The sequence below is a fragment of the Phyllostomus hastatus genome, unplaced genomic scaffold (genome assembly GCF_019186645.2).
Source record: "Phyllostomus hastatus isolate PE091 unplaced genomic scaffold, TTU_PhHast_1.1 phas_scaffold_585, whole genome shotgun sequence".
In the NCBI taxonomy this organism is placed as follows: domain Eukaryota; kingdom Metazoa; phylum Chordata; class Mammalia; order Chiroptera; family Phyllostomidae; genus Phyllostomus; species Phyllostomus hastatus.
Genome location: NW_025334037.1, coordinates 15,041,070 through 15,067,931, shown reverse-complemented (window position 1 = coordinate 15,067,931; position 26,862 = coordinate 15,041,070). Strand labels below are relative to the sequence as shown.

The 26,862-nt window shown below is 33.1% G+C and overlaps 1 protein-coding gene across 2 annotated transcripts in view; it reads right to left on the bottom strand.

The window, feature by feature from the left end:
• Positions 1–26,862, bottom strand: part of METTL15 (methyltransferase like 15) — a 169,482-nt gene that overhangs the window by 88,959 nt on the left and 53,661 nt on the right. For both annotated transcript variants that reach the window (XM_045825452.1, XM_045825453.1), the window contains exon 3: positions 3,235–3,371. In XM_045825452.1, the coding sequence (XP_045681408.1) occupies positions 3,235–3,371 (137 nt within the window). The remainder of the gene's footprint in view (positions 1–3,234; positions 3,372–26,862) is intronic.

Sequence of the window (26,862 nt, the reverse complement as noted above, 5' to 3'; positions counted from 1 at the left end):
CTTTAAAAAATGGCTAAATGTCCCTACCCCATATCCTCACTTTCAAAATTATGTCCATCCAGTCTGAGAAGTGTATTTTTACCATTATTTTTTATTTCATTTCCCTCATCACTGTTACTGAAGTGAATAATCATTTTATACCTAATCTTCTGTGAATGACCCGTATATATTCTTTGCCCATTTTTCAAACTGAGTTTTGTTGTCTTATCAATAATTCTTTTTTTAAAGGGCTTACTTTATTTTTAAAAAGATTTTATTTATTTATTTTTAGAGAGGGAAGGGAGGGAGAAAGAGAGAGAGAGAGAAACATCAATGTACAGTTGCTGGGGGCTGTGGCCTGCAACCCAGGCATGTGTCCTGACTGGGAATCGAACCTGAGATGCTTTGGTTTGCAGCCCACGCTCAATCCACTGAGCCACGGCCGAAATAATTCTTATATGGTAAATATTGATGGGATTCAGAGCACACTACCTCAAAGTATGGAACCTTGGCATATTGAATATATTAAACTAAAGGAATTTGAGAAACAGCACATGCAGGAAGAATTTCTGACCTTTCCCTGAAATAGGTCACTGACCCTCAGGTGAGAGATACCCTCCCTCTACCCAGAGCAAAGGAGTCTCCTCATCTGTGAAGATGAAGGGATGGGAAGAAATCTGAACTGGTTTGGCTTGCTGTGTTTCCCCCCATTTACTACTGCACTTAGCTCACACCTTTTGTCCTACCACAATTTTCTATGACTTTCCACTCTTCATCAAACCTAATATAAAAATGCTGAGGTTTAAACATGTCATCCAGGCTTCATTCCCTTATGAAGGCTCTCGTGTCACATGAAACTCATATTAAATAAATTAACATGTTTTCTCTTTTTAATGTCTTCTGTTGCAGGGGTCCTAGCTGAGAACTTAAAAGGGTAACAGAAAAAACATTTATTTTACTCCCCCCTAAATTATCACTCGTTTGCCTATCCCCTAACCTACAAATACTTCTTTTCTAAATTAACTCCTTAAAATTTTGCAATACTATTTTTGCCATATGTTTTTAAAGTTTTATACTGTTAGATATTTTATTATTTACTTTTATATATTTATGATTTCTAACATTGATTTAAAGTTTCTTACCCTTAGATTGTGTATATAACCTCTCAATTTTCTGGTCATGGTCATTTTTCTATGTACCCAGTTGCCTTTCTAATTTTTATGGTAATGACCTATTCAAGTTTAATAATTACTGAGTCAATTTTGGTAATTTATATTTTGCTAAGACATCATTGATTTCATCTAGACTTTACATTACAGAATTGGTTGTATTATCCTTAATACATTTTACATTTTGTTAAGACATCATTGATTTCATGTAGATTTTACATTACAGAATTGGTTGTATTGGTTATATTATGAATAAATTATCTTGTGTCCATGTTTGGTCTCTCTCCATTTTAATCAAATGTTTTTACTCTCTTTTTCCTTTAACAATCAGGCTGAAAAAAATTTGCTGTTTTCAAAGAATGATCAGTTGGGATTTCTTTATTCTTTTTTTGTTTTATTTTTGTTTTATTCTAACTTTTATCTGTATCATTCCTTCTTCCTGATTAATTGTTCTTTAATTTATTATGTTTGGCAAAGGAATTATTTTGTTGATGAATTTAAAAAGTCTCAACAAGATTGGAGACAAGGTAGTATAATTAATAAAATGAGATTGTTAGGTGGGGGAGGGGGTCAAACTACATGTGCCTGCTCTATCTCTGTTCAGCCAAGCATGTCTTTTAGTAAGTCATTTAATCTGTCTAGCAAATAATGTCCACATCTATAAACTGAAGAGAGAATACAGAGTCTCAAGATTCCTGTTAGATAAAGAATTACACCTGATAAAACTGATAAATATTATGGAAAGAATAACAGAGCTTGAATCAACTGAATTAGGCTAGGAATCATTGCCTTCAGAAACAATAACTAAGAAAATTCAATATATCTATGATAGTGAAATATGATGGTGAGCTTTACTCATTCTATGAATGTTAAGGTCATAATCTAAGATATTTCACAAACGTGAATGCCCTACAACAAGATATTTTTAAAGAAGGTACATCTAAGTCACATTGAGGATGACAGTGAAAGTTTTTTTAAAAAAAGAAAAAGTACCATGTCATTAATCTCATCCTCATATATTTTTTAGAAGAAAATAACCTGGAATTAAAATAATCCAAAATACTCCATAAAATTTGTGCTCTGGCAAACAATTTTATATATACTTATTTACACATTTACTAGGAGAATAGATCACACTGCTAGATTTGCAAAGAGTATGAGACCCGAGAGAGGCTGAAGAAGACTATTCTAAAATAGTAATCCAATTTTCTACCTTCAGTCTGTGATGAAGCTTTACCATGATCACACTTTTATTCTTTCACCAAAGAGACCTTTTTCTTGTTAGGCAGCTACAACTAGTAACAACTCTAGTCTACATCAAGTCAGAACTTACCTTTGATATTCTCATCAGTTTTCTTTATTTCAGTCTCTGGAACATGACAGAATAAAACAATTCCCCATTTCTGAAAATAGCCTTTTACATAGTATTTCAAGATAGTCATCTTAGTTCCAAGATATTTTTGTTTTGTAAGGCTGATGGCCAAATGGACATAACAGTGATTCTAAATTTTTCTCTTAAGGAAGATGGTTTTACCACTCATGAAGACAATATTTTTTATTTTTAAGAATTTCTATAGTGAAAGTTCACTAATTCTGACAAAAAGAATAGAGAACTCTAAATTTACTCATGAATTTCAAAAAGCATTTAGAGAAAATGATTGCATCATGTTGACATATGTGAACTCAGGGATTCTGTAGAATTATCACATACTTACTAAATTACTTACAATTACTTCACTAAATTCTTGGAAACTGTAAGTGATAAAATTCTCTTGAAAAGTATTGTTTAAACTAGGGGTTATTTGTCAAAATATTTTTCATGAATGGATTTCAACATATCTTCAAACTTCAGCCAAAAGTCATTTTTGTGTTTATTCTTATTAATTCAGAAATAATAAATGCATAAAATCATTATTTTAAGTGGTACCAAAAACATCATTTACATTAATTCTTTGGGGGAATAAAGGGCAAGGAATAATTAGTGGAATGAAACATGACATCATACAAGGAAAAATTCCAAGATGATAAAGGAAGCTCTGTAAAACTCAACACTCCAATTAAATAATTATACAAGAGGAATACTTACGGATACAATTCTGAAAGTTGTTCAGCTATTGCATAAGCTGTCGGGTCTCTGTCTAAGGCATACAGAGTAATATCTGACTCTTTCTGCAGAATGGCTCTTGTGTGTCCTCCTGAACCAAACGTCATATCTAGAAAAATCTAGCCAATACAGAAAAAGCAAATTACCACTTAGCTTGAACAAAACTTATACTCCCCAGCTACAATAATTTCTAGAAGCACATAATGATTTTCAGAGCTGACGGCAAAATGCAAAAAGTTGTAATGTTTTGCCTTGAATTCAACTTGTTACCCAAGAGATCTGGATCAATTATGAGTGATCAGTGCAAAAGAATTGGTTAGAGGGCCAGTGTAATGATAATCTCTGGTACAGGCTGGCCAATTCAAGACAAATTTAGATTTCACTCCACAAGGTCAAACTGGCCACAGTGTTGTGCTGCCAGCTTCTTAGTGCTTTCCAACGTCTGGCTGGTAATGATATTTCCAACAGCTTCTCATCATTTGTAATCATCCTACAATTAGTGCGGCTAACTTTACCTCAGTTTCTCTAAATGCCTTATATTAAACATAAAGATATTCAAGAATAAGTAAGAGCCAGAGAATACACCTAAAAACAAATGGTCAAAGGACAAATCTTTAAAAATCTAACCTGAAAAACTGACAAATTAACAAATCTGACTTGGATAAAAGCCCAAGGCTTAAATCAAAACACTTAAATTCTAGCTTTGCCACTAAGTAGCTCTATATTTTTGGGAAAGTCACTTAAAATTCCAGTGCCTTTACATTTCTCCAGGATTTAGAAAGAAAAAGGAAGATCTAGAAAAATGGTATCACCAATATTTACCTAATTGGTGAGGTGGCATATAATTTCTCATCCAAACCAAGGCATTTTGAGAGTGAAAGGCATGCCAGTATAAATTTTGCCAGGAAAACAGGACACGATGGATGGAGTGTCACGTTTAAATGCTGGATCATTCTAGTTACACAATATAGTTACCAGTAACTGGGTCTGAATCTACTGCATGGCTACGTTATTTGGTCACGCTATAAAGGAAACAGGCCTCAGCTGGGCAAAAACCCGAACTTCTTTCTTTATAATCTTATAACAAGTATAAGATTTTATTCTTTATAATCTTATAAAGATTATAAGAAACATGAATGAACAACTTTGTTGATTGTGGCTGATTTGGAAGTAAAGACACCCTCAACATATCCCCTCAAAGTTATGCTCTTGATTTAATGTGCTTTTTCCAATAAGCTTCACTGATGCTGTGAAAGTAAAAACAATTATGCCAATAATAATACTGAATACTATGACAAATGCATACACTATAAGCCAAACTGTTAAAAAATTTTAAACACACACTTTTTAAAAGTCCAAGATGAGAAATTCCTGTAATGGACTTGAATATTTCTCTGCCCTGAATGCTAATACATTGTAGGGTGAGTGGTCAGAAACAAGGAACAATTAGGCTTTGATTTTTTGCTACCAGCTACCATGCTGAGTCTCAGCCTCTGAGCAAATCCTCAGAAAAGTTAGTCTACTATTTGGAGAATAACGTGGAAGAAATCTCCTGATAAAAATGGAGAAGAGGAGGGATGTAAAATATAAGCGATGTTAATGGGGTAAAAATGTACAAGCACTGTATTTTAACACGAATGTGTTAGCATAACTTAACCTTGCACTTCCATCACTGTCAGCACAAAAGGCATGGCTACACACACTTTTCACCATTTTAAACAGTAACTTTAAAATAATATTTAAAGACTTATTGTTTGTATTAATTTCCCTTCCCACTCTGTATACTTATTTCATGCATCTCTGAGTAGGTAAAAGTCTTCCACCATACCTTATCACACATGTAAAATTGCCAGGCCTTTAGCATAATTTAAACAAATAACTTTTCCCAGGTAAAACTGTAAATCATTTTCTTGCTATGGCCCAATTCCAAGCCTTGTTATAACTCTGGATTTAAACTAACAGTATATCAAATAAAATAATTTGCATATGATTACTTTATCTCAAGCTAGGAAAGTTCCAATCAATATTTAAAAGGAAAGATACTCATCATTAAAAGTATTCTGGAAAATGTGAGTGAGATGATGATTATAATTTACATGATTATTTTTTAATATATCATGATTATGCCCTTGGAGATGTACTGACAATCAAGGATGGTTCCATAGGAAGAAATAATCCATTATTTCCAGTCAAGTGTAACAAACAAAATGTGGGAGATGGATGGGGATTTATGAAACTACAAGTGAACCCCACCGTATGCCTTGGTTAATAGGTGACTGGAGCCATCAACTTTCATTTTTAAAATTGAAATATACATCGTTCATCAAATATAATAGTGAATCACCCAGCACTACAATTGAAAAGGGAGCCCATTAGTTTTTCCCTTCTCTCAGGTCATTAACTTGACATGAGACCATGTTTTCAAATTTGTACAAATTGATAATAAAATAAGAAGGCTGGACGAATGTGTGCTTAACAAATGTACAAAAACAAATGAATCTGAATGTTTCAAAATATCCTCTCTAGGTTTCATCTATACATATATTTAAATGTATATCACATGCTCCAAACATATATGAAACTCTTTCTTTGAAATTACCTGATATAATTTATCTCAAAAGTCAAACTGATATTTGATACCAAGAGTTGATTCTGGTAATTTCACTTATCATCTGTATAACCCAAATCATTTTAACTCTCTGGGCTTTAACTGCTTCATGTGAAAAATGGGGATAAAATGTACCCCTGTTTAAGCAGCTGGCTGGATGATGGATGAACTGAGGGAGGATGGACCCCAATCGTGGCATTCCCAGTGCAACCAGAGAGTTCTCTGACCCTCTTGTGATCCCAGAGGACCTGCACAGGTTAGAACAAAAGGCATCTCAGGGAAAACTAAGTGTGGTAACTGGGAGTGATAAGATACAGGGCCTCTGCATAGCTCTGGATGGTATGTGTGTGTGTGCGCACGCTCAGGCGGGGGTGGGGGCGGCAGATAATCGAGACTGATGGCTTCTCAGCACAGGGAGCAGGGGCTTGGAATCAAATGAAGGTGATTTAAGGAAAAAACACTAGCATTTGAGAGAGGATTCATAACTGTAATTCTCTAGCTTCGCTACCAATTTTTTAATTTTAAATTTATTTTTAACTATAGTTGACATACAATATATTACTTTCAGGTGTACAACATAATGATTCAACATTTATGTGCCTTACAAAGTGATTACTACAATAAGTCTAGTAACCATCTGTCACCAGACATAGTTATTACAATATTATTGACTATATTTCCTATGCTGTACTTTGCATCCCCATGACTGCTTTGCTACCAGTTTAATATTGGTAGCATCAGTGTACAATAGTATCTGCTTAGCGTGTATCTAGTGATGTAATATGAAAAAAGGGCTCGGGATCCAAGGTAACTGTGACAGAGGTAGCAACACTCACTGGTGTTTATGAATTCAAGATATAAGAATTATTACCATAGAACCATGTAAAATAGTTGCAACATATCCAACTTTTGAATCATTTAATATCAGTGCATTCCTAATATAACAAATTAATTCATTAATAAACAGAACTTTTCTGGAACATTAACAATGATCTGTAATTAATAGTATGATATAACTCTATAGTGCTATGTTTTTACTTGCTAATCAGTTCTCCTTTATATTTAAAATTTTAAAAAATGAACATTTTTTATTTTAGGTTAGCTCCTTCAATCAAATACAACTAAATAATATTTTATCCCAGATGGTCTGCTAAATATCATTGAAATGATTAGATTCTACCTTTCACCAGGATGAGTCACACTTGAATATTGTGCTATAGCTGTGCATCTGATACGGACGAGGGACAGATACAAAATTTCAGAGCTCAAAAGGATGTAACAGACTATTTATTCCACCTCCTCACTTGACTTATGAGGAGACTAAGGCCCAGAGAGGGTGGGCAGCTGATAGCTAGTTGAGAGTGCAAAGCTAATACTAAAACCTAGCTCTGGCCTCTTCCCACTTCATCTCATAATACTCCCCCATGGACATTACATAATTGAACTGAAATAAAAACAATTGTTCTTTGAAAAAGTATTTTTCCTTAATATGAAGATAGTTGTGGGAACTTTGTATCTTTTTCAAACGTATTTCTCAATTATAGTTAACATACATCATATTAGTTTCAGGTAAACAACATAGTGATTAGATATTTATATACCTTATGAAGGGATCACTGCATAGGAAAAAATCATAGTTTAATTCTGTTATTATACATTGCTCTGTCTTTCTATAGAATATCTGGTGCTACACTCTCATACCTCTCAAATGCGATCAGCTTTAAGACTTAGCTAAGGCTGCTGCTCCCTGAAGATGGAGATTGACAGAAATCAAGCGATTTACCAAAGACCATCCTGCAGAGAGTAGTAATTAGATCGTTTGTTTTCAATCCACCAGTCTAACCATTGAAATTTTCAGACTGGAACAACACTGTTAAATGCTGACATGAAAACATTTTTAGCCATGAACAGTATGAGGGCAGCTCTTCAAGTTTCATTTCCCTAATGTTGATTAGTCATTTCCAATCTGTGCAAGATTTTTAATAGTAAGTTCTCATCTGAATTTGGAAACAATATGGCTGATTCCACTTTAAAATTTCTTCTTATGATTATTTTCTTTTCTGGCCATCATAAATTTTGAATTTTTAGAATTAAAGTACTTTTGAAAGAATTTTAAACTTCACCTATTTGCAACTGCTAGTTTCATTTTCAAATACTAAAATATCTCAGCTATATACTAAACTTTCTAGATTCTTTTTTCTGGAGGTGATTATATTAAAATATATGACATAATTAATAATCTGTATTATTTACTGACCACTCAATATATATTAGGCCATCAAAGCAATCCAAAGATATTAAGTTATGGGCCTTCCAATATGATGAGAAAATTTAGACATGCATACAATAACTACTAGTAAAATGAAATCGGCAATATAAGAAAGGCATACATAACATTTTATAAGGTGTATAAAAATAGATTTCATTTTAATGTGTAGTAAGATGGATGAACTAGAGATAGGTCATAATTCCACAGGGCCTGAAGGCTGAGCAGAACTCAGGATTCATCCTTTGTTTTTGCTCTCCTACATTCCCCAAATCGAATCAGTTACCAAAGGCTGTTCATTTTAACATATAAAAATATGTTTCGAATCTTTCCAATCCCATTTTTAATTCACTTTATTACTACAATAGGCTCACAACTCATGTCCATGCCTGTAACCTCACTTCTTTCTAAAACAAAACTGCGGCATGTAACAATCCTATTTAATCCCCCCTCACAGTCTCTTCAAATCAACATGAGAGAGTCCCAAGGGATAATATTCTTCATTTTCTGGCTACTGCGCTTCTCTCTAACATCATCTCTCACTACCCTCAGACATGAATTTTACAACATTTTCTCTAGCCATATAGTTTGTGCATTTACCAAACATGCCAAACTGTCTCATACCTTTCTTCCTTTTTGCCTCATTCCATCTCTCACAAAATTTCACCTCAAACAATTATGCCCATAACTCTATACTAAGAGTTGGAGAAACAACAGTAGGCCAAACCAGAATTGGTCCCTACTCTCATTTCAGCCTGTAGGTCTTAATGTCTTCAATGCACTTTTTTTTCATTCTAGCATATACCCTCTGGAAGATGCCCTAAATATCTGTGTCTCTGCTGCCAAATAATACATGATGCACAGACTATAACAAAAAGATATGTGCTGAATAAATAAATAAAAACAGAGAGAACTGAATCTTATCAAAGGCACAGGAAAGGATATGTCATGTATAGAAGGGCCAGTTGGACCTAAATCCAGGATTTATTAAAATAAGATGACAGAAGGGAGAAAAGAGAAACACAGAGAAATGGACAATTCTCTATGTGCCAGATATTATGCCACTTCTTGTGATATGTCCCCTATTATAATCCTCATAGTATCCCTGTGAGATAGACAAACTAGGAAATAATGCTGGAAAGACAGTGTAAAATTAAACTGTAGCAGTCCTAAAATGCCAGGTTAAATAACTTGCTATCAAACATAACTTATATGTTTGATAGATAATAAACAGCTTCTTGAACTTCTGTTTTTTTAAGTCCAAAAAATAATTTGCCTGCCAACAGTACTGGATAGATGGTATGGTGTGAGAACACAGTGGTGACCTGGGGTAGGGCAGTCAGGTGAGAGGACAAAAAGCATGAGCTGGCAACTGAAATGGACAGTAATGACAACAATAGTAATGTTGGTACATTTATGGAACACTTATTTCATACTGAACATAATGCTAAACATTTTAGCTACATTATTCATTCATTTTATACATAGTCTTAAACACATATACATACACATGCATGCAAATACACATATAATTAATTGAATGTGATTCTGAAAACCACACTCTGAGGCAAGTTACTACTTCATTACTACTTTACAGAGGAGGAAAGGCTAGATTTAGAGAGGGGTAGGTAATTTGAAGCACAGCTAATAAATGGTAGAGGCAGATTTTAAAAACAATTCCATCTCCTAAACCTATACTACTTTGCTTTTTGTTTTTAATAGAGGTAGAATAGACTAATTAGATATGGTGAGTGGAGAAGTGAAATAAAAATTAATCACAGTGCATGCTATCTGAGTGACTAAGAAGACACCATTTATGGTGCCATTTATGGTAACTGCACCATTATGCAGTTATTAGATGCCAGCACTCACTATGCCACACATTTTAAAAGCTTGATTAATTTAATTATCTGTATGATAGATAAAATCATCCAATTTTACAAATGAGTATATTAGAGCTATTTCCTAGGAAAACATGAATTGGTCAGTACAATTATATACAGACATAGAAATAAGAAAAACATTCCTTTTCCCTCCCGTCTACACTGTCCCTACCTCCCCCACCGCCTCACAATTAGTGTAAGAAAGGACAAGAAACAACTTCTTACTCCAGAAGACAGAGAACTAAAATTTAGAATGAGAAAACACAGGCTGCTTGACATGGAGAACAAAGAGGCTTAAAATTCCATGTGGGAATAGAATAACTCTTTGTAGTAAACTTGAAACACTGAAGTGAGGGATAGTACCAAGCAAAGATTTTGAAGAGAATAATAGTAAAAAAAAAAATCTGCAAATGTAATAGCATTAATCATAGTGGGAACAAGAAGTTTGGTTTCCAAAAATGTTCAAAGAATGTTAAGTTCCAATTATATATTTAAAATCTCATCCTAATCGAAAACATTGATACATAAAAAATACTAAGATAAATAACATTCATTATATATGGCCCCTTATATCATGCAGCCTTTGGGAATATTGTACCCAAAATACTATGTACCTACACATTTCGTAAATACATATTTACCAAAGGCGGGGGGTGAAGGGTAGGGGAGTGCTTTGATGTAATTAGTGAGGCAAAGTTAACAGAGATGAGCTAGTTATTCAGATGTGATACAATATATGGTTATGATATGATGGGTATTTGGACAAAAAGTCTTCCTAGAGTTATCTGTTTTATAATCACTGAAATCTTTATAATGCTAAAGCAACCTATTGTTCTACCGCTGTGTGTTGAATCACTCAAGACTATCACTGACTTCTCTCTTATTTATCTTTTCTGCCCAATCTGTTGACAAACAGACATTTGTCACAGTGCTCCATTTGTAGTTCTGAAATAAATTAGAACGTATAATTGTGAACATAGAAGGCCAAATGACCTTACAATCAGCTAACATTGTGAACAAACGTTTTTCCTCCCAAACCCCTTGATTTATTATTGCCTTGTCAAGTTCTGTTGAGTATCTGTCTGCTACCTGCATATGCTGTTTAGTTTGTAACTATTACGTGGGTTTATGTAAAAGGAAAAAAATCTCAAAAGAACATAAAATTTATACCACAAACAAAATAATCAATGCATTGCAATAAATTTATTTCTTTTTCATTCTATCAAGAGCATGGTGTTACTATAACTCATTCTGCCTAAATTCTGCAAACATTTCATCTTGTAGCTTCAATTCTATCCTATTTACAACAGAAATCTTTGTCATAACCAAACTCATTTTTCCCTTCTTTATAAAATATGTTCTTCAATTAGATTAAATTAAATAATTGGACTATTCATCCTTCTTCTTGATGAGTAGCTTTTACTCTTATCTGTACCATGGGATGAATTTCAATCATAAGTCCCAGCCACACAGTATGGACCGTCACTTGATCAACTTGCAGATGCAATGGTTGAATTAAAAAAAATATAGCTAAAAACAGTATGGCATGGCTGGTGTCAATAAGCTTAGTTTCACAGAGATCTCTAGCTGAGACAATGCCATTCTGTCAACATCTTTTTTAGTAAGAAAATTAGTTTTTATCTACATCATCAAGAAATGATTACAACATATTCTGGACAAACTTTCCCGTGAACACATTCTATAACTACTGAGAAAGCTAAACAGGTATTTTCTTCTAAGAATTATTATAGTAATTTGAAAAATAAAGTAAAAATAATGCAGTATTAAACTCTTGAATCAATGTATTTAACAAATGCTCTTTTAAATTTTTTTGGGGGGTGGTACTGCAGCACAAATCATTTTACTGATGGCAGTTATAACATGGATCTGATGTTAAATTCTTACCAGCATTATTAAAATAAAACCAATCATGATAAACTTTTCTATTACTTAGCCTTCAAATAACATCATTTTTACACAAGTCACAGTAGACCAATATATATACCTATTAGTGTCCAGTCCACTGTATATGTGTGTATGCGTGCACAGCTGCAGACACATGTATGTATGTACACGGATGCTGCATTTGTGTAGGGGCAGGGGAGCAGGAACTTCCATACTCTTTACCTTGTTTAAACATGTAATTCAAGTTTGGACAAGTCTCAAACTCAGAATACGAAAACACTAAACCACCGTGAAACCTTTGTGTGGAAATATTAGAAAATAAAATTTAAGGACTGAGAAATAGTTTCATAGGCAAGTAAGAAGAAAAATGACTGGGGAAGTATATTTAAAATAATCTAAGCCCTGGCTGGTGTAGCTCAGTGGATTGAGTGCAGGCTGTGAACCAAAGGGTCACTGGTTTGATTCCAAGCCAGACAGGGCACACACCTAGGTTGTAGGCCAGGTCCCCAGTATGGGGCCACGTGAGAGGCAACCACACATTGATATTTCTCTTCCTCTCTTTCTCCTTCTCTTCCCCTCTCTCTAAAAATAAATAAATAAAATCTTTAAAAAAATAAAATAAAATAATTTAAAATAATTAGAATAGGCAGGTTCAATGAAATAACTTAATACTTTTAGAACAAACTTCTTTGTGACATTCAAGTACTATATAAAGTAAAAGACAAGATATAAATGAGGCAGCAGGGTGTAAAAGAAAGAGGCTGAAGGTCAATATGTCTGGTTTCTGGTCCAGAATTTATTATTTAATTACCATAAAAGTTGAACAAGTTACTTCAGTTTTCTAAACCTCATACTCCTCCTGCGTAAATTGGGATAAATACACCATTGTAGTCCATGTTACTGTGTTAATGGGATGTGCAAAAATAAGACAATGTGCATGGAGAAACGTGACAACAGTACAGTGCTCTGTAAATATTTTTAACAAAATGCATTTAACTTAAGAAAATAATTATTCACAAAGGCCTAAATTCCATAATATTGTTTACTAAATACAAAAGTATTTAGCCTACAAAACAACATTTCATGGCTTCTGAACTTGAAGAAAACCTTTAGTTGGTGAGTAGTTTTTAAAAGGAGTCTCTCAATAATGTAACACTTTTAGAGACAGAAATTTCACAGAATTTTAAATGCAATAAAAATTTCCAGTGGATATATCTGAAATAGAACAATTCCATAATCAGTCTGACCTTGCTGTGTCTTAAAACTAAGAAAACATCTGTGAATTATCTTTTAATTGAGCCCAAATTTTTAACAATGCAATATATTACATGATCATAATATTCTTTAGAGACATTTTTGGGGGGTACAGGGAACTTTATTGATGGTGTATGACAAGGCAGGGCTCCCTAAGTCCCTCTCCTTCCCAGGGGGTCTAGGATGGAAACTGGAGGTCAGGAGATTCTCAGGGTGTTGGGGGATTGATTTGGGGCAAGGACTCCCCAGCAGCTGAGGGTCTCTCTTTCTGTCCCTAAAGACATATTTTAGAATGTAAATATTATTATATTTATTTTGCAAATAATAATAATAATAGCTTTAAAGATTTTTATTACCCTTTAAAATTTTACCCCACTACTAATCATATTTTGAAATATGTAAACAACTAACTCTATGTAGGAACAATGAATTGAACAGTGTGGCTAATTTAACTAAATTGATATTCTAACATATTGCTAGGAACAAAGCACCTATAATTTGCAATTTTTAACTGACTAGGAAGACTTTATACAACTTTCACAGTGCCTGATTGACTCAATGGAAGAAATATTCATACTAAAATCAATTAGCTGATTATCTTGACAGTAATGTAAAAATTATGTACTTAATTTTATAAATTTTGTATGGAGAACACAGAATTTTGGAATATAAATTTTCTGTGGAGGTACATATTATAAAACATACTCCTAGTTTCCTAATGGAAACTTGGGAAGTCTATTTGGAGAGACCAAACACACATCTACAAAATGATTCAGTAAGAAGGAAGAAAATTCCAGGCATGCCAAAGGCCAGTGTATCATTACATGACAGTGTTAACAAAGAGTAAATTAAGCTTTAGGGAAGGAAATAACACTCTGTGCAGGATGATCTGAAAAGTCTCCTTTATCAAAGAAAACGGCACCAAGTCAAACCTGGATTATAACTACCTAAGTACCTAAGTACCTGAGGAAAAACATCTAAAACAAAGGCAAAGAAACATTATTCTTAAATCATTAAGTGACTGAATTGTATGCAATACAGGATTTGAAATAAGAAATAAGCAGGTCGATCGTAAGGCTGTTTAACCTTTCCGACTCTGCTGTTCGTTATCAAATGCAGACAAAAACACTGACCTTACAGAGTTATAACAAAGATTAAATGAATTTGTGGTGAAAAGTGCTTAGAATACTTTCTGGCACGTAATGAGAATCCAAAAACACCCTACTACTTCCACTGACAAGAAGCAGGAGAACAGATGCGAACCCACGAAGTGACAGGACTCACACCAGAATAGTGACAGATAGGGGAAGGAAAGGTCCCTGTGAGGGAAACGACAGACGGAGTGCTGCCAATGAAAAGTATTCTGAGAACTAAAGCTTACTTTAAATATAAGCAATACATTGGAAGAAACGTTAAAAGTTGTCATAAAGCTTTCAAACCAATTTCCATGAAAGAATGACCATAGCACTGACCCCCCAAAAAAGAGGTTTCATCAGAGGAAATCATCTGTTTTTCAGGGAGTCACCATGATCCTTTCAAAATCTGACTCTGAAACACCAATTTATAAGCAGAGGCATTTTTCCTGAGTATCCATAACCACTTTTAATTTATCAAGATAGTTTTATGTCTAAATCAATGACATGAACAGGCTTTGTGTATCAATTCAAGATCACTTGCAGGCAACAGGTCATATTATAGATGGACCTTTTTATTATTGCTAATAACAATGGCAAAGATTCATTAGATTCTTTCTATTTGCCAAGCAGAGGGTGACCTTACATAACAACACTATGAAGTCGATGCTATCATTTTCATCTCATGTACAGAGATAACTCACCTAACATTGAATGGTTAATAAATTAAAAAGACATTTGAACTTATGTAGTCTATCCTTTGAGTCTATGCTCTTAACAAATCCTCCTATAATTTCCTATAATTTGGTTTTGAATAGCACAAATATCAGATCACGGTAGCCCTCTTCTGCTCAGAATTTTGTGATAGCTTCCCATTTCACAAAGTTCTGCTTCAAAATTTGCCCAGCGCACCACACCCAATTTGTGTGATTTCATCTTCTCTGCCTAACTCCTGGATCAGTCTGCTGCAATGACCAAAGCCTTCCTCCTGTCTCTCAGACACTGCTGTCACAATGCCTTTGCACTTAGTGTCCCATCTGCCTGCCCTGGCAGCCCAGACCGCAAAAGACAGAGCACTTGTGCTGTATTCCCTTTTAAGTCTTTGCTTAAAAATAACCATCTTAGCAAGGCTGTCCCCAAATAAACTACAATCCCTTTATTCATCACCAACACTCACTTTACAAAACTTTATGGCTTTACTTTTTCTCCATAGCACTTATCTAATGTAATATATCTTTCTATTTTTAATATGTTTATTACCTATGTCCCATCACTTGAAGACATGCTGTAAGAGGATAGATACACTTTTGTACCTCTAATACCTGAAACAGTATCTGTCACATAAAACCGAATATTTGTTGAATGTATATGCAAATAAATGAATATGATATATGGGTAACAAAGCAAATTTTGTTTTCAAAAGAATAAAGGAGAAAAGGGAATAAGAATTAATATTTATTGGCCCTAGCCAGGTAGCTCAGTTGATTAAGAGCATCATCCCAATATGCCAAGTTGAAGGTTCAATCCCTGGTTAGGGCCCTTACAAGAATCAACCAATAAATGCATAAGTAAGTGTAACAACAAATCAGTGTTTCTCTTTCTCTCTCTGCCTCCCTCTAAAATCAATTGAAATTTTTAAAAACTATTTATTGTGCATCTATGTTTGCCAGGAGGTATATTAGGTGTTTAGCATGTACTAACTCACTCAATGCTAATCTAATTCTCCTGTGAGGTAGATATTATTTGCTCTCCCTATTTTATAGAACATTACAGAGACTGAAATTAAGCAGCTTTTCCCAAAACAAGCTATAGTAAGTAATGAAGCCAAGGTGTGAACACCAGTCTTTTTGATTGAGGGTCCATAAGCTTCCTGCTTTATCAACTTGTCTCCTGTAAAATATTTTAAGTTATGGCTAAGATTTCCACATCTAATCTAGCAAGAGTTTTTAAAAACATTTCCATGAGTAGGCCTCATCATATTCATGTGGAGGGATGCAATTATAGGAAACTTTTCCAATAAACACTATTATGATGATTACTTTTATATGTCAACCTGGCAAGGCTATAGTAATGCAGTTATTTAATGAAACACTGAGAAAACATTATCTGTGAAGATACTTGGTAGATGCAGTTAACATCTAAAGTCAGGTGACATTAAGTAATTGACAATCTCTGTAATGTGAGTGGGGCCTCCTCAAATCAGTTAAAAGGCCAGCAGAGCAAAACCTAACATTTCCTACAGTGAGAGGAAATATTTCCTCAAGACTACAGCATCAATCCTTGCATAAGACTGCAGACTGCCACCTGCCCTACAGACCTCAGACTTGCTAGCCCACACAAATATGTAGCCAATTCCTTAAAATAAACCTATATGTATATGTATATGTAATGTATATGTATATGTATTAGAACCTATTGACTCTGCTTTCTGGAGAACCCTGAATACTGCCTAAATGTCTGAAACAATAAAGAAAACCAAAAAGAAATTCCAGATGTAGACTTCTCCAAATGCAGTGCATATAACAGGTGATAAATATTTGTTAAGCATAGAAAAACAAATATATGGCTTGCTTACAGAAAAAAAGAGAGGAAGTCTACCAAATCCTTAAAGAAAACATTATCTGTCAGGAAAAGCTGTTTAAATAAATTCTGGATTGGTATTAAATGAAGATCTTGTTTAATTTGACTAGTGTTATCAAAATTCATTGAAGATAACTGGAATTAGTGTTAATGACTTTATTTGATTTCGATCTTATATTATATATCCTTCTTTTAGGTGTTCTTTACTATGAAAATTGGCATGAGCTATAATTTTTGACATAACTAATTCAATAGAGCCCCAATAAAGTGTTGTCAAAACCAAGTGGGTACACTTCAGAACACTGAAAACAGAGTTAGCAAAGGGGATTCGTTTAGAAAAGAATCTCTGCATGACCATGAAAAAGCAATTTAAAAGGTGAGCTTTAATATTGTGTGGAATAAAGACACATGACAATAAATTGTACACTGTAGATCACTACACAAATATTATTTTGCCATTAAATATTTTATGGTGACAATAATGGTATGACATATAATGCTACCTCAAATGTGTTGAGAAATATTGTCTTTCAAAATGCCAGAGATCAAAAACCAGAAAATTAAATCAGGCAGTGAAAAGTGTTTATTACCTACGAAAAATAATTTAAAAGCTTGAAAGTCTCACAACAACAGACCTACTACCTGTGGAGTTTGACTGCACTGGGACTCTCAAAAGCCCAGCTTATGAACAGTTCTCAAATCCTATATTGTGAATCTCCTATTCTTCCCCCAATTATGACACCCTACCCCCGACTTCAAACAGTATGGCTGGAGTACTAGAAGCAATAATTGAAAGTAATACAAGTATTTCAGAGTTACAGTAATATTTAAACATGAAATATGAGCATTATTGCAGGAGTGATTTTGATCTCTAAATAGTAAGTGTAACATGTAAACTACCATAAATATATTTTTAAGCACCAGGACAATATTATGTTAAGACGCAAAAGGAATGACTTCTTTTTTTTAAGATACTTTATTGTTGTTCAATTACAGTTATCTGCATTACTCCCCGCCCCCCACCCCAGCCAAGGGAACGACTTCTTAAAACAAAATAAAAATCTATAAATTGCTATAACAAAGGGAAGCTAGTCTTCCCTATACTTGTTTTCATTTTTGTAAAGTGGTTGTTCTGAGTTATTTCTATTTATTAAAAACAACCAAAAAAGTCTTATATTTTAGTTCATTCTAAATTAAATCATTCCTTCTGGATTTAAAAAGAAAACATTATTAAACTAGACAAAAAGTCATTTCTTCTAATCATTCTTTCAACCATCACTTAAAATTAAACTCCTACCCCCAATTCTCTATCTCCTAGATGTTATATTTCAATAAACATGACTTCAATGAAGTTGACAATCACTTAAAGCCTGAAAATCTTTTAGTTATGCCACATTGTGTATTCCAGGTGTTATCATTTATTGTCAGGCAATATTTGTGTTTGTAATGCAAAGGACCAAGCCTATTTATCTGATACAGTATTAAGAGAAGGTAACACAAAATACATGACATAATATTTGAATAAATACCAGATCCTGAAAAAACAGGCAAATAAGCAAAGAACTTTAGCTGACTTATCTACATTTTAAATAAAACATAATACCACAAATAACTTCAGATGATCTGGTTAACTACTATGAAAAAGGCTTTAAATATATAAATACTGACATACTAAATAGGTCAGGAGAAGGCTAATGAAAAATAATCAATATTGAAATATTAGCCCAGATCAAGAAAATTCTTACTCTTGCTAGGAGAAAATTAGGCAGGAACAATCAGCACTTTTCTTTTAGTTAGTAAGATATTTTATTGTCAGGACATGATGCTAAGCTATATTTTCTGGCTATTAGTTTTCACAGTTGGCTTAAAAATAAATCAACCTTGACTTTTACAAGTTTATCCAATTTCAGGCATGCAATTGTTGTTACTTCTTAAAATATGTCTGTGTCAAAAGAGCTCTTCTATAATATATCACCATTTGCTTTTTTATACTTGGAGTTCATAATTAAACAGTAAAATGCTACCCCCAAATCCTAAAATATACCACAGATTTAAAGCCACATACTATTTTTAGAAAAGGTATTTTGAGTTCTAAAAAAAGACTACTATTGCCCTGGCTGGTGTAGCTCAGTGGATTGAGCGTGGACTGGGAACCAAAGTGTCCCAGGTTTGATTCCCAGCCAGGGTACATGCCTGGGTTGCAAGCCATAACCCCCAGCAACCGCACATTAATGTTTCTCTCTCTCTGTCTCTATCTCTCTATCTCCCTCCCTTCCCTCTCTAAAAATAAATAAATAAAATCTTTTTTTAAAAAAGTCTACTATTGACTAACTGTTCTAGTACAAATATTTTTATAAAAGATACAGTACTTAAAAGGTAAATTTATGTTAATATAAAGCACAAGAAAAAAATTAGATTTTTTAATCTTAAATTTCTATTCCAGGTTTTTTCTAAGTCTCCCAATTTTAGTTAATTATTGAATTTCAAGAATATCGCACAGAGGACAAAAACAATTATCACAAAAAGGAAGGGGAAAAAAGCAATCCGAATTACATAAACCAGACAAAGACATTATAAGAAAACTTACACAAATTTTAACAACTTACATAGACTAAATGTTTGCTTCAGAATTTCAGATGAAACTTTAAGTAAAAGCATTATCACCAATTTTAAATTCTACAGTCAAGTATAACAACATTTGTGCTGATTCAATTCTACAAAAGAATTTATAACTTCAAGGATAAATTTAAAATAAAAACCTTATTATGATAATAATATGAAAGACACATCACTTGCCTTTGGGAGGTATACAGCATCTGTCTGCTGTCAAGCAAAGTTATTAGTGGGCTCAGTGTTGTAACTTCATTATGCATTATACTGTAAATAAAATCTAGAATAATGGTCATTGGAGCCAGTCTACATCTATTACTTTAGTTGGAAAAGTTCTAACTAAAGCAAATGAGTTAAGTAGAGCAAATATTGCCTTAATCCATCATTACAAATGTGAAAAGTTTGCTTATTTTGTTAATAAATGCTCCAGTTTATATTAATTCTCATTATTAGTCTAGCTAATATAAACACTAATTCTACCTCTTTTATCATGATCTTTATCCAGGTATCAAAATACAAGTAATTCAATAGATAATTACTAAACACTCCCTGTAAAGCATTCATGCTAAGCTCTTTATATAATAATGTGGTTGCAAGATGGCTCTAGGCAAGTTATTTTACCTCACCAGGCCTTAATTTTCTCAATAATAAAGCAAGGAAAATTTTTTAAAAATCTCTCAAGATCAAATATTCTGCAATTCTAAAACAAATAAAATCTAAACATAACTGACTCTAAATAAAAAGATATCCTCTTTGAATTTTTAATGACATTAAATAGATTTGAAATAACTTTATTACAACACCATGTGACATGAACTGAAAATTTAAATCCAAAGAGTAAGCAATCAAAAGATTGATAGGTATTGAAACAATTTTTCCTATAACTTCTGAAAATAGTAGTTGATTTTTATCACCATTTAATGAAAATATAAATTATCATGGTTATTGTTACTCATGGGAAAAAAAGGTTCACATGAGAAAGGAATTTTATCCATATTCTAGGATGAATGCAAAAAGAAGACACCTACTTCTGTTTTCTAAATAAACTGTTACCCTCCCAGGTAAGAGAACTACTAAAGGAAGTTAGAAGCCAGAGGCTTCTCTTTATGAGAAGTAATCGGTAAAATAAATATCAGTAATAAACAGCATTCAATAAACTATTGCATAACTATTGATCAAAAAATTAAAGCAGTCAATGAAGTACAATCTACATTTAAGAGCAGATCAATTGCATTAACTTGAAATACAGAGCACTGCAGTGGGCTCTAGCAGGGGCCTTGAAAAGAAAAATTATAAATCAATAGCATTGCAAATATATATAAAATCTGTTTCAAAAAACTCAGTGGTAAAGCCTTCATAACTAAGTATTGCAATGAAAACAACTGATTGTAATCAATTTGTGAGTCTTTCATTTTATTGAAATTTCCCTTACACTGTTATTTGAACAAAGCATAAAATACTCTTCTATGGCATCCTAGTGATATTTTATAAAATGTAAGGTTTATTGTATGGGCTAGCTAATTGCCACGGGGAATCACCAAATGCAAATGACTCACTCATGGATGTTTTCTTCCGTACACGTTCACCAGGTGGAGATTCCAACTGATGGAGTCAGGATGTTTTTAAGCTAGTCTCTTTCATTTACTACCATTTGCTCTATGGTGTATTTGAGACTTTAATATATTGATCTAGATTTGTTTTTCAAAATAAGAAATTAAGGGATAGATATAAGGAGTTCATAAACAATACTAAAGAATTCAAATTAGAGCTTTCAGAAAAATCCTTGGAGTTATTTCAGTCTCTTTCACTACAAATAATATTTGATATTGACTTTAGACATAATCCTATTTTTCTCTATTATAACATTCTATAGGCTTTGTTTCTTTCTTTGGAAAATAAAGAATGAAGAGGCAAAGGACATAATGCCATTACACTAAACACACAAAAACCTAATTTGGCAGTTCAAGTTATTAGCAACTCTGTGACACTGTTTATACCCCCATATTTCAAAATAGTACTTTAAAGAAAAATGAAATTTGGGATCAATGAATCAACACTAAATAATTTAATGTTTTTTGTGGGCTTCTGATGGAAATGAAAATTCAACAATATATTTACTAACACAGTGTTTCGGACAATTTGTAATGTCACCTATATGCTATATTTTATTATAAGTTCAAATGTGCTCTAGGAAATAAAACAATAAAATAAGCTATATACTTAAATTACATGTTGAGCAGAATATGATAAATCATACTTCATGAATGGAAACATTAAAAATAAGCTAAGATGAATGAGTTACAAAGAAACAAGTTTATATATTTTTATATTATAATTTATGTGAACAAACAATCACAGTTTACTTCAGCAAATAAACACTGTTATTTTAAACCAAAAGAAGTTAGTGATGACTTTTCCCAGTGTAAAAAAGAGAAAGTAACAGAGATTTGGTATCAATGATTATATCATTTATATTGGGGGAAATTACAATAATAACCATGCTTTTGTTGTTGTTGACACGATTCCAGATGTCTCCCATTCACCACCAACACTGTCTGCCTCCACTCAACCCCCGACCCCTCCCTGGCCTTCACCACACTATATTTTAACTATTAAATTTTACATATATATGTGTATACACCTATACACATATATATTATGTAATATATAAATGTGTAGAGATTATATGTAAATGTGCATAAGTTATATTTCTTTGATTATATATTAATTACGACCCCAGTAGTTCATAAACTCCATGAAAACTTGGATGTGTTCTGCTAATGGTTATACCCACAGGGTTGCAAACAGTACCTGAAACAGAACTCTAAACATTAAGTGAATGAGTAAATAACATACAAAATTAGGATAAGTGATTCTTCACTTTGCTTTTGCCTTAGGCTTTAAAATAATATGTAAAACAGTTTTAAACCCAAGAGCACTAGAGGATAATAACTGATAAATTGTTTTATTTCTAAAAATCATAGAATAATGGGTTTCTTTTGTTTCATTGCAGAGTCAAGTTGATGTGAACTATCAATAACATAAATGATGATGACAACAATAGCTACTAAATATTCAACAGGTATATGTGCTAATCAGATCTCAAGATGTTTTGTATATATAATCCCAATAACAATTCTAAAAGATAGGCATTATCATCCTTGCAAATGCAAATAATAAGGACAGACAGAAATTAAGGATCTAGATTACGAAACTTGCTCAGGCTTTTGAAAGATGAGGTTGGGATTTGAGACTAAATCAGCATGACTCAAAACTCATAGCTTTTAAAAGAAACCCATACTCTAGATGCAGTTAAAAAAAATCTAGGGTAGTACACCTATTTTATTTTTTCCCATTTTAAAAAATTTATTGCAGTGACACTGCTTAACAAAATTATTCAAGTTTCAGGTGCACAAGGCTATGACACATCATCTGTACACTGCATTGTGTGTTCAATGCTCCAAGTCAAGTCTCTGTCAGTCATCATTTATCCTGCCTTTACCCTCCTCCACTCCCCTCCCCAGCCCCGGCAGTAACACACTGTTGTGCCTGTCTGTGAGTTCTTTTTTTCCTCTTTTGCTCAATCCACCCGCCAACCCACTCCTCTACAGCCATCAGTCTGCTTTCTATATGTGAGTATGTATCTATTTTGCTTGTTAATTCATTTTACTCATTAGATTCCACATATAAGTGAAATCATATGGTATTTTTCTTGCTCTGACTGGCTTATTTCACTTAACATAATGTTTCCAGATCTATTCATACTGTCACAAAGGATAAGATTTTCTTCTTTTTAATAGCCACGTAGTATTCCATCATGTAAATGGACCACAGCTTTTTTTATCCAATCATCTACTAATGGATACTTGCTTCCGAATCTTGGTTACTGTAAATAATGCTGCAATGAATATAGGGGTGTATATATTCTTTCTAATTAGTGTTTCAGTTTTCAGTAGATATATTCCCAGAAGTGGAATCACTGGGTCATGAGGCAGTTCCATTTTTAATTTTTTGAGGTACCTCCATACAGTTTTCCACAGTGGCTGCACTGCATTCCCCCAACAATAAAAGAGGATTCCCTTTTTTCCACATTCTCACCAACATTGTTTGTTGATTTACTGATGAGAACCTTTCTGACCAATGTGAGGTGATATCTCATTGCGGTTTAACTTGCATTTCTCTGGTGATTAGTGGCATTGAGCATCTTTTCATATGTCTATTGGCCACCTGTATGTCCACTTTGCAGACGTACCTATTTGGTTTTTTGCCCATTTTTTAAATGGATTGCTTTTTCTTCTTTTGGCATTGAGTTTTGTAAGTTCTTTATAAATTTAGGATATTAACCACTTATCAGATGTATTGGCAAATATGGTCTCCCATTCAGTGGACTGTCTTTTCATTTTGTTGATGGATTCCTTTGCTGTGCAAAAACTTTTCATTTGATGTAGTCTGATTTTTCTTTTATTTCCCAGGCCCAAAGAGATATATTAGAAAATATATTACTAACAGGGAATGCCCAAGATTTTACTGCCTATGTTTTCTTCTAACATTTGCCTATAAGCCAACAAATGCCCAAGGTTTTAATGCCTATGTTTTGAGTCTAACATCTAAGTTGTTAATCCATTTTGACTTTATTCTTGTGTCTGGTGTCAGAAGGTGGTAGGTTTCCTTTTTTTTTTTTTTCATGAATCTGTCCAATATCCCCAACACTATTTATTGAATAGACTGACTTTATCCTGTTGTATGTTTTTGCCTCCTTTCTCAAATATTGACTATAAAGGTATGGGCTTATTTCTGGGCTCTCTATTCTGTTCCATTGACCTATATGTCTGTTTTTATGCAAGTACCATGCTGTTTTGATTACTATGGCCTTGTACTATAGTTCGACATCAGGTAATGTGATTGCTCTAACATTGTTCTTCTTTATCAATATCACTGTTGCTATTCAGGATCTTTTGTGGTTCCATATAAATTTTAGAATATTTCTTCCAGTTCTGTGAAATATGCCAATGGATCTTGATAGGAATTGCATTGAATCTATAGATTGCTTTGGGTAGTATGGACATTTTAATGATGTTAATTCATCCTAACCATGAACACATCATATATTTCTACTTATTTGTATCATCTTCAATTTATTTCTTTAGTGTCTTATAATTTTCCTAGCACAAGTCTTTTACATCCTTGGTTACCTTTATTCTTAGGTATTTTATTCTTTTTGAAGCAATTGTGAATGGAATTGTTTTCGTAGTTTCTCTTTCTCATAGTTCATTCTTGGTGTATAAAAATGCAGCTGATTATGTATTTTGTATCCTGCTACTTTACTGAATTCATTTATCAGTTCTAGTAGGGTTTTTTGGTGGAATTTTTAGGGTTCTCTATATATAGTATTATGTTATCTGCAAATAATGACAATTCCTTTCCAATTTGGATGCCTTTTATTTCTTCTTGTCTGATTGCTGGTGCTAGGACTTTCAGTTCTATGTTGAATAAGAGTGATGAAAGCAGACATCCTGTCTTGTTCCTGATTTTAAGGAAATCATTTTTATTTTTTTCCTATTAAGCATGACGTTGACTGTGGGTTTGTCACATTGGCCTTTAAATAGGACTCAATTTAATATAAAAAACTACAAGGTATATCACACTGCAGGACAGTAAACAAATATAGAAAGATATGATTTCTGGTCCTATGGAGCTTATTATATATAATTTAAGCGATATTGTGGATAGATTTTAAATGGGAAAATATTGTAACAATACATAAAAGTAGCAATTTTATGCTTTTAAAAAATGCAATATATTCCCTTTTATTATAACACCTACTTTAGCATTAAACACATTAAGTAAAATGTGGATTAAGTAGAACTGATAATTAAAAACAAATTTGCAATATATTTCCTTTACCCAGGGACAGACTATCAGAGCATTCTCAACAGTGATTCTTTGGGCCACATTAAGTAAAAGATGGTTTTCACAGGTTACACATCCTCCTAGCTGCCTACTCTGTAGGGAAGACAGAAGAGACTATTAGCATGATTCCTAACTAGTACCTATTATTAATCTTTCCTCCCCTTATAAGAACATAAATGGGCATATTTGCAAATTATGTAGTGATGTATTACCATAAAATTAACTTGAATCAGCTATAATTCTAAAAACTTGAAAGTAAAATATTTCAAAATTTGATAATAATGGTAAGAGATAATGCTAATTGAGAATTATAAGCCAACCACTGTCCCAAGTACTTAGATATATTATCTCTAAATATTATTAGTAACAAATTGCTTACAATTGATTATGACTCATCAGTGTGAGACCGCATCTTTATATAACTGATCAGTTATTCATGCCTCTGGGCATGAATATTTCTATATTATTTATTTTGCCTTTTGGCCATTTTCTAGCTCCACAGGACAAAATGAAAGAAGGGAAAATTAACTTAAATCAATCAGTGTTATTGCGTCCAGTAGCTGTTGTCAGAGTCAAGAGAAAGGAAACTAAATCTAATAAAAAATATGAAATATTTGGAGTGTACATGTGTAAATTTCATTTATTCATGCTTTTTTACTTTCTTTACCAACAATACCTAAGGAAAAACTGGTAACAAACACTCAGTAGCAATTATCAGAATTCATTTATCTTCTTCCTCAAGTCTTACAGACCACCAAGACAAAAAAAGGACTAAAAAATTTAAATAAAGTACCAAGTAATTGGGGAAAGTGGTATTCGAATTTCATTAATCATTTAAGTGGTATTCCTTATAAAAATCAACTCATTCTTACTTTGCTTCTTAAAAATTTATTAAAGTGACATTGTTTAATTAAATTATATAGGTTTCAAGTGTATAAGTCTACAATACATCATCTGTATATTGCATTGTGTTCACCAATGAAAGTTAAGTTTTCTCCTTCCATCACCATTTATCCCTCTTTTACCCACTTCTCCCTGTCCCCACCCCCCTTTCCCTCTGGTAATCTCCATGCTGTTGTCTGTGCCTATGAGTTTTTCTTTTTGTTTTTTCTTGTTGTTGTTTAATCTCTTCACCTTACCACCCAATCCCCCTCACCTCTGACAGCCACCAGTCTGATCTCTGTATCTATCAGTCTGTTTCTATTTTGTTTGTTTATTTTGTTCATTAGATTTCACATATAAGTGAAATCACATGACACTTGTCTTTCTCTGCCTGGCTTGTTTCACTTAGCATAATACTCTCTAGGTCCATTTATACTGTCACAAAAAGTAAGATTTCCTTCTTTTCCTATCTTGCTTTTTGTCAGTCTCAGAAAGCAAGAGTTTCTTAACTAGTATGCAGTGAAGAAATTACATAGTAGTAATTCTCTAAAGTAGCCCTGAAATGCGAGACACTAGTAA